General features: G+C 45.8%; 1 protein-coding gene across 1 annotated transcript; it reads left to right on the top strand.

The window, feature by feature from the left end:
- Nucleotides 1-296: 296 nt before the first annotated feature.
- On the top strand, nt 297-4,201 carry pim1 (Pim-1 proto-oncogene, serine/threonine kinase). Its single transcript, XM_068733229.1, has 6 exons — nt 297-721; nt 1,020-1,126; nt 1,234-1,284; nt 1,457-1,823; nt 2,338-2,514; nt 2,619-4,201. The coding sequence occupies exons 1-6, from the start codon at nt 640-642 to the stop codon at nt 2,831-2,833; spliced, it is 999 nt and encodes a 332-aa protein (XP_068589330.1). The 5' UTR covers nt 297-639; the 3' UTR covers nt 2,834-4,201.
- The last annotated feature ends 3,408 nt before the right edge of the window (nt 4,202-7,609 follow it).

Below are 7,609 nucleotides of genomic sequence, written 5' to 3'. Positions count from 1 at the left end.
TTCTGAGTCAGTGGAAGGAGACGGGGGAGACCCGCTTGGCTTTAAATTTGCATTTTCCCTCCAACTTCAAATCATAATAACTACTTTAGTCTCACCCCCTCTTTTTTTTTTTTAGCGCGTTTTTTATTCCCGCCACGTCTGTGTCTGGCCCAGCCGGTTATGGGGTTGGCTCTATTTTCATTCTGTGATTGACGTGCGTATTGTGCAGTCCGATTGGTGCAGAGGAGCGGAAAGGGGCGGGTAAACGGGGCGTGTGGTAACGCCCCCTTACTACTGCCTTATAGTCGTCCTCCCCCCCTTCTCGCTGTTTCCAAGAGCCGGTTTTCTGACTGAGAGATTTGCTCAGCGCGCCGTCCTCTGCGTTTAACTGTTTACAAAACATTACGGAGACCAGCTGTGGTTTCGCGTAAGGTTTCCTTTTTTTTTTTACAGAGAACTCATATCCATACGCCGGGACGACCTTTTGGGCTATAGTTCCCTGGAGCGGCATTTGCTTTTATCCGGATGAGAGGATCCTTACCGCATATTTTGTTCCTGCAACGTGGACTTTAAGCTCTACGCGGGAGACGGGAGAGTCGTACAATCGGAATAATACCACTGTTAAACAGAAGAAGAACACACGTGGATATCGTTAAAGGAATGCTGCTGTCCAAGCTCAATTCTCTGGCCCACATCTCCGCCGTAGACATGCCGGCGAAAATGCAGCTCCAAGTTCAGCAAGGTTAGACGCCCTTCTTTTTTTCTCCTCTCCACCGTGTTGTCATGGAGGACCGGGGCTGCAGTAATGGCTGGCAGCCCCGCATAGCGTGGCTCTGTCCACGCATGCTAACGCTACTCATTTTCAAGGACGGCAGTTCGTTTTTAAACATTCATTAACGACCTATTATCTGTATTATTTTGTTCTGATATCTCCCCGCTGCTTCACTCTGTGTAGCGGGGGTAGCTCGCGGAGAGAGGGGGGGTTGGCTTAGTTTCTTCCCGGGTATTCACCGGCTGTGTTTGTGTGTTTGTGTTTGCAGTGAAGGAGAGGGAGCCGTTCGAGAAGCTCTACCAGGTCGGCGCGGTGCTGGGAAGCGGCGGCTTCGGCACCGTCTACACTGGTATGAGGATAACCGACGGCGCTCCGGTTAGTACGCCTTATTGTGTTTTTGTAATAATGTATTCATGTTTCATTTTTGAAATGTAGGCTTGTTGTACATGTCGTTTGACGCGGTGTATTCTTTGCCCCGCTAGGTTGCTGTCAAACATGTGGCCAAGGACCGAGTCTCCGAGTGGGGAGAGCTGGTAAGAAACGTTTTTAAGTCACGTTAATATCGACCAAATTAACATGATACTGTGTGATAGAGAATTACATTGCTTTCAGAAAGGATACTTAAGTGAAACGTTGAAACTATTTTGGCTATTAATTTAGCGTATATACGTAGTAAATGCTAATATGTATCGTTGATCTCTTCAGCCTAATGGCTCCCGGGTCCCTATGGAGATCGTGCTGCTGAAGAAAGTCTGCACGGGCTTCCGCGGCGTCATCAAGATGCTGGACTGGTACGAGCGGCCGGACAGCTTCATCATCGTGATGGAGCGGCCCGAGAATGTCAAGGACCTGTTCGACTTCATCACGGAGAAAGGCGCCCTGCCGGAGGAGCTGGCGCGGAGCTTCTTCCGCCAGGTGCTGGAGGCCGTCCGGCACTGCCACAGCTGCGGCGTGGTGCACCGCGACATCAAGGACGAGAACATCCTCATCGACGTGCGCACCGGCGAGATGAAGCTCATCGACTTCGGGTCCGGAGCCCTGCTGAAGGACACCATTTACACGGACTTTGACGGTGAGTCACCGCCGCTCAAAAGACGAGTTCTCGTGGTATTTTAGGGAGATTTTTTATTTTTTTTTAGAACGTTAGTTTATTTTAGTCCCCATGTTTAGTCTTATGATTTGCACCTACGCACTTGGGCAGGAATTCCTAACGTTGTGTCATCTGTGACACCCCCCTCCTCCGCTAGAGACTATTAATATTGGCTCAGCAGCCTAGCCTTTGCTTTGGCGCCCCCTATAGGAGGGAAGCTGCATTTTTTACAACTCAAAGTTTGTAAACAAAGTCACATGTCTGCTCCCCCCTCCCCTCATGCACACGCACGCAGCCAGTCACGCTCCCTGGCACCTGAGCCCAGATAATAAGCCCCAGGAGCAGCTCAGCTGATAATTCTGCACTCTTTGTTAATCATATAAACCTTTCCTGCAATGATTTCGTTTTCAATTTTGACTCTATAATACATTAAGGGATTTTCAGTTAAGATGTGCATTGCTAAAATATGTTGTTGTTTTTTCCTCCCACCTGACAGGCACAAGAGTGTACAGCCCACCAGAGTGGATCAAATATCACCGCTATCACGGCCGCTCTGCCACGGTTTGGTCCCTGGGCGTCCTGCTGTATGACATGGTGTGCGGGGACATTCCATTCGAACATGACGAGGAGATCACAGGAGGGCAGGTCCTCTTCCGGAGGAGAGTCTCCACAGGTAAATTCGCACATTCTAGCTCTCTGGCGACAGGCGCATGATATTTCACACTTGGGTTTTTTTTTAGTGCTCCAGACTTACCAGTTCTCCTCTTCCTCCTCCAGAATGCCAGCAGCTGATCAAGTGGTGTCTGTCCCTGCGGCCGGCCGACCGCCCGTCCTTCGAGGACATCGTCAACCACTCGTGGCTGCAGGGCACGTCCTCCTCCGCGATCCCGTCCCCGTTGCAGACGGAGAAGACGCCCGCGGAGATCAGGCTGCACAGCATCGGCCACGAGACCGTCGCCTTCGCCTCCGCCCCCGTGGCCGTGGCTCGCTGATGGAGGCCAGACAGTTCGCCTCTGAACCTGGACTGCCCATGATGCGAGAAGAGACCATTACAAAAAAAAGACTAATGTAACGGACTTGAAGCAGAAAGGAGGAGATGGGAGCGGCCGACGCTATCCCGGCACCCGCGAGGTGTAACCCAGAAGAAAACGGGGGTCATGACATCATCACTCGTTTTCACCCTGGCAGGCCCAGACCCTCTCTCCACCCTCACCACCCAGACTACTCGTCGGGTGACCATCAGCCTGTAGGAGGGCGTGCTCCGCAATGCACGGACGCTTGCGTTGAGCAAATACAGTGCGCGTGCTCGCCGCGGTGCCCGAGCGGCAAGCGGACGCCGTGCACTCGCGACCTTTCACGTGCCTTTTGGGAGGTTGTTGTGGTTACTCTGAAAATACTTGAATTTGTGAGAGCAGAACGGCTCTTTTTGTCAAGAGAACTTTTAGCTCCTCACTGTACAAGGCTTTATATTGTTTGTTTTTCCTCTCATGGGCCTAGATCAGTAAAGCCTATGTAATTTACAACCACTGCTATCACTACTTCTACTACTCCAATGTCATTAGCAACCAGACGACCTCATAGCTCCGGCAGTAACCCTGTGCAAACAGATCATAAAAAAAGGAAACACTGGACTGACCTCACTCTCTTTTACTACAGCGTGTGCAACCCTCTCGTGTTGTACTGTACACAAACACAAGGCTGTGAGGCAACTCCCACCCAGAGTGCACACCACAATGCAAACTATACCGAAATACAACATCCTCCGCTCATCACTTCACTTCAAATATTATTATTTTTTTAATGTTTAAACAGTGCCTCACACAGGTCTTAAAGTTCGGTGGGGACAAGAATTGTAAATCAAGATATTTATTATCGCCGTGGCTTTTTAACACACATCGACGAGCGCAGAATATATTTATTTATTTATGAGAGAATTTTTCTGCTGCTGCTGCGCATCTCATTCCTCAGTCACTGAAGGGCCCAACCGATTATTTAAAAGGTTTTTATTTTTAAAGAGCAGATGCGTGGGTTTGTTTGTGTCGTGTAAATAATGTGTAAATAGTCTCGGAAAGCATTTCCATCATAATGTGTCGAAGCATTGAGTGTCTACTGATGGTAACTGGTTTTGTTACTCGTGTGTGTGTGTGTGTGTGTGTGTGTGTGTGTGTGTGTGTGTGTGTGTGTGTGTGTGTGTGTGTGTGTGTGTGTGAGTGAGAACTCCTCCGGTTTCACGATTGCAGCTTGGATTGTTCTTTTTTTTTTTTTTTTTTTTTTTTTTTTTCATCCATTCAAGTTAGAATTGTAAATTACGTTAGAAACTATTTTTATACAATTTCAATAAATATTTTTTTAAACTATGACACCTGACTCCTTTGTATTGCTTCGGGTAACACGGCGGGTAAGTTGTGACCTCAATGTAGTCACGTTAACAATGGTAACTGTTGGTGATGCAACACACTTCAGATCAAGCTGCTAACGAATGTAGCACATTTGAGTACAAGAAAAAAAATTGGACCTGAATAGAATTTTTTTTTTTTTTTTTTTTAAAGTTCAAACAACAGCATTGCAACACGTAAATAGAGCTTAGTAGGTCAGGTGGTTTCCTGTACAGAGTAGCAGCAGATCCAGAGAGCAGATGAAAAGAAAGAAAAGCATGTCACTAGAAGGCAGATAGAAACAAGAACGGGCTTTTTGGTGCCAGATCATTCCCAGAACCGAGTCTACTACTAACTAAGATAGTTAAGAAAACCGCACCAACTTTATCATTCACGCGGCTGAATAACAGCATTCACCTCATGAGTGATCTGAACTCATGAGTAATCTGAGCACCATCACATGCTTCTCCCATGAACCAAACTACTCCAGTGACCAGCAGGCAGCAGCCTATCGCGGATCTGCTCTCTTGGACACAGAAGAGTGGTAGCTTTAATCAGTTGTGGGACTCCCGTCGATCTTCCTCGAGACAGCCCACCTACAGCGAAAAACAATGGTTTACACAACGGCAAATCACAATGGAGTTCGGGAATGCTGCAGCTCCTATCAACGTGTCTGTCAGGTGAACACTGTGTCTTTATACCAGCTGTGATGTGATTGGAACGGCTAGGGGGCTGAAGTAAAGGGGCGTTTCAAGTAAAAAATATGCCAAATCAAAGGCTCCGTACGACTCGCTGTATGTATTTTTGCATCAGACAATAATAGACAAAGGAAAGGAAACCAGCCCTGACAATAAAAAAATGGATTCAAAGTGAAATGTTAGTCATCACTAATCCCTCTGATCTGATGCTGGTTTTCTTCTGCAGGTACTCAGTAAACATGCAATTTCCCTGAAGAGATCACAGCGTATCGGAGACCACAGGTAGTTTCCGTGAATGACACCACCATTCATTTCCCCTTTCATTCTGAGAACCGCATGCCACATCAGACTCTGCATGTCGGCTGGTGTCGTTATGAATGTCCCCAAAATTCAGTCAAGAGTTTCTGCTGTTTCAAATTTTCCAGGTATTTATTTTAGCATTTAGAAATAGAATCCTTTTTTTAAATTCTTGCCTGCAATGACTGCTGATAATCATAATTGGTTGTTTTTTTTACAACAAACCAGCTGTCACCTACATATAAAACATTAACTACACAATACATGAACAAATCTGACTCCCAATTTGATGTACCACAAGTTGTCGTGGCTGGGTAGCCCACAGACCATCTTTCTAATTCACAATGAAAATAAATTAATTTACAGTAGGATTTATTTTATACTTTTAATGTAAATAAGGTGCCACATGCATAAAAAAGCATTAAAATAGACCAATAGAGCTTGTTTATCAAAAAATATATATAAAAATCCCGACAGAGGTCCGGGCTATGTTAAGTTAATAAGTCAGTTAATTTGAAAATAATGAATTTCAAAGAAAGAGGAGTTATAGGCCTTTGAATGTCAGAAAATATTGTTTGTTTATTAACTGGCCTCTGGCGTCGTTCTCTATTTTTGCAAAAATGGCCAATAGAGAAAAAGCAAGTTGAGTATCCCTGATTTAGCGCTGACTAGCCCAGATAAATGAAAGTGGCGCTGTGTAACTGCTGGATGTATAAAATATGTAACTGTTAACAAGTTTGCCATATACTTAAAAGGTGATAATACAGTCAGTATTGTTTTCACAACTTGTTTTACAGAGGCCTTTGACATTCTCGGATGTTGCTAGTTAGCTTAGCATGAAGACTGAAGACGGGGGGGAAACAGCTAGCATGGCGCCGTGCAAAGGGAGCAACATCTGCCTACTAGCTCACTATCATCTTATTTGTTCTTTTATGCATCTGTACTTAAAACCAAATTGTAATAACAAGTTGTAGTTTTTACAGGTAGGCGATGCGCCACACTATGTCTTGATCAGACGCAATGACTCCTCGCAGTCTCGGCTTGTCGCCTGTCAACCTAAAGGTGATTAGCTAGCTAGAGTTGCTGGCTCTACCTCTCATGTTTACCTGGACGCACGAGTTAAGCATCTTCTCGTCTAACTCTCGGTAAGAAAGTGAACGAGCCTGTTTCACCAAAATGTCAAACCCCTCCTTTGAATCTGAAATACATGTAGACATCTGAGGCAGTTGTATCTAGACCCTAACAGTCACACCATCTGTGTGGTCTTATTGTTCATACTATCTTTGTTTTCGTTTACCTCTGCACATGTGGAGGAACTTATCATGAAACCTGTCTTCAGAGTCAAATACAGAGCTGGTGAGTCACCCCTCCTCAAAAGTTCATTTGACTGTCTTAGTTCAACACTGAATCATCGCAGAGGACACAAAAGCTGTCTAATGTTCAGAAGAAAAGACTCATTTGGGTCTCTCCTGATAATGAGTCAATGAGTGTCATTTGGTTTTTTGTAATCACATGCTCTCTTCACTCGCCGTTGGTGGGCGTTATTGACCTGAGATGCCTCGCCGCCCAACCGGTGAGAGCTGATTGGCTCGTCTCCGTCTCGTTCCCGTAAGTGGCTTGCCGCACCTTCTTATGAGAAAGAAGAAGAAAGCCTAGCTGTTGCGTAATTCACCCTCCTCCCTGTTCCAACTGCTACGCGTCGAGCCGGAGCTATTTGGTAATGTTGTAAGGACCCCCCCCCTCCCCTCAACTCTCTCGCCCTCTCTCTCTCTCTCTCTCTCTCTCTCTCTCTCTCTCTCTCTCTCTCTGTCTGTCTCTGTATGCCTGATACTCACTCGCTCACTTGCAGGGTTTCCAAACACTCGCAGATAAGTGGGAAAACCTGCAAATGATGATGTTGACACATACAAACACGTTCGTGCATCAGTAGTGAAATTGGCAGTACGGTGAGGAATGTGCAATAGATCAAACCAAAGCAGGGACAATCATAACTCAAGGCGGTTACTACCTCAGTCACAGGAAGGCGAGGTCTGGTTTAAAGTCAGCACACTCAGATTTATTCCACTATACTTATGAGGGTCTTTATTTGACCTGCTGTCATTGCTGCGACCCCCAACTCCGATTTAAATCTTCTCCTGAGGTGGAAAAAAAGAGAAAATGCATCGGCTCATGTACTGTACTGATTTTATGAGCTACTTGTACTTTACTTGAGTGTCTCCATTTGTGCGACTTTGTACTTCTGTTTTGTTGCATCTCAAATGGGTCTGGTCACTGCACAGATGCACATATTACACTCAAAACATATGATATGGTTTTAAAATGGGATACTTAGTCTGTGTGACATCAGTGCTGCAGGGATGATGTATTTTTCTAGGCCGACCCACGGTAAGTTAGCGTT

The sequence above is a fragment of the Cebidichthys violaceus genome, unplaced genomic scaffold (assembly GCF_023349555.1).
Source record: "Cebidichthys violaceus isolate CVI_PGR_0920_01 unplaced genomic scaffold, fCebVio1.0.p SCAF_6, whole genome shotgun sequence".
In the NCBI taxonomy this organism is placed as follows: Eukaryota; Metazoa; Chordata; class Actinopteri; order Perciformes; family Stichaeidae; genus Cebidichthys; species Cebidichthys violaceus.
The sequence above is the reverse complement of the archived record's forward strand: the minus strand, read 5'-3'. Positions and strand labels throughout refer to the sequence as shown.

Excerpts from the sequence above, each read along its gene's own strand:
- pim1 (XM_068733229.1), top strand. The coding sequence starts at position 640 with ATGCTGCTGTCCAAGCTCAATTCTCTGGCCCACATCTCCGCCGTAGAC. Across the intron at positions 1,285-1,456 it reads TCTCCGAGTGGGGAGAGCTG|CCTAATGGCTCCCGGGTCCC; the intron begins GTAAGAAACGTT and ends TGATCTCTTCAG. Across the intron at positions 2,515-2,618 it reads CCGGAGGAGAGTCTCCACAG|AATGCCAGCAGCTGATCAAG; the intron begins GTAAATTCGCAC and ends TTCCTCCTCCAG.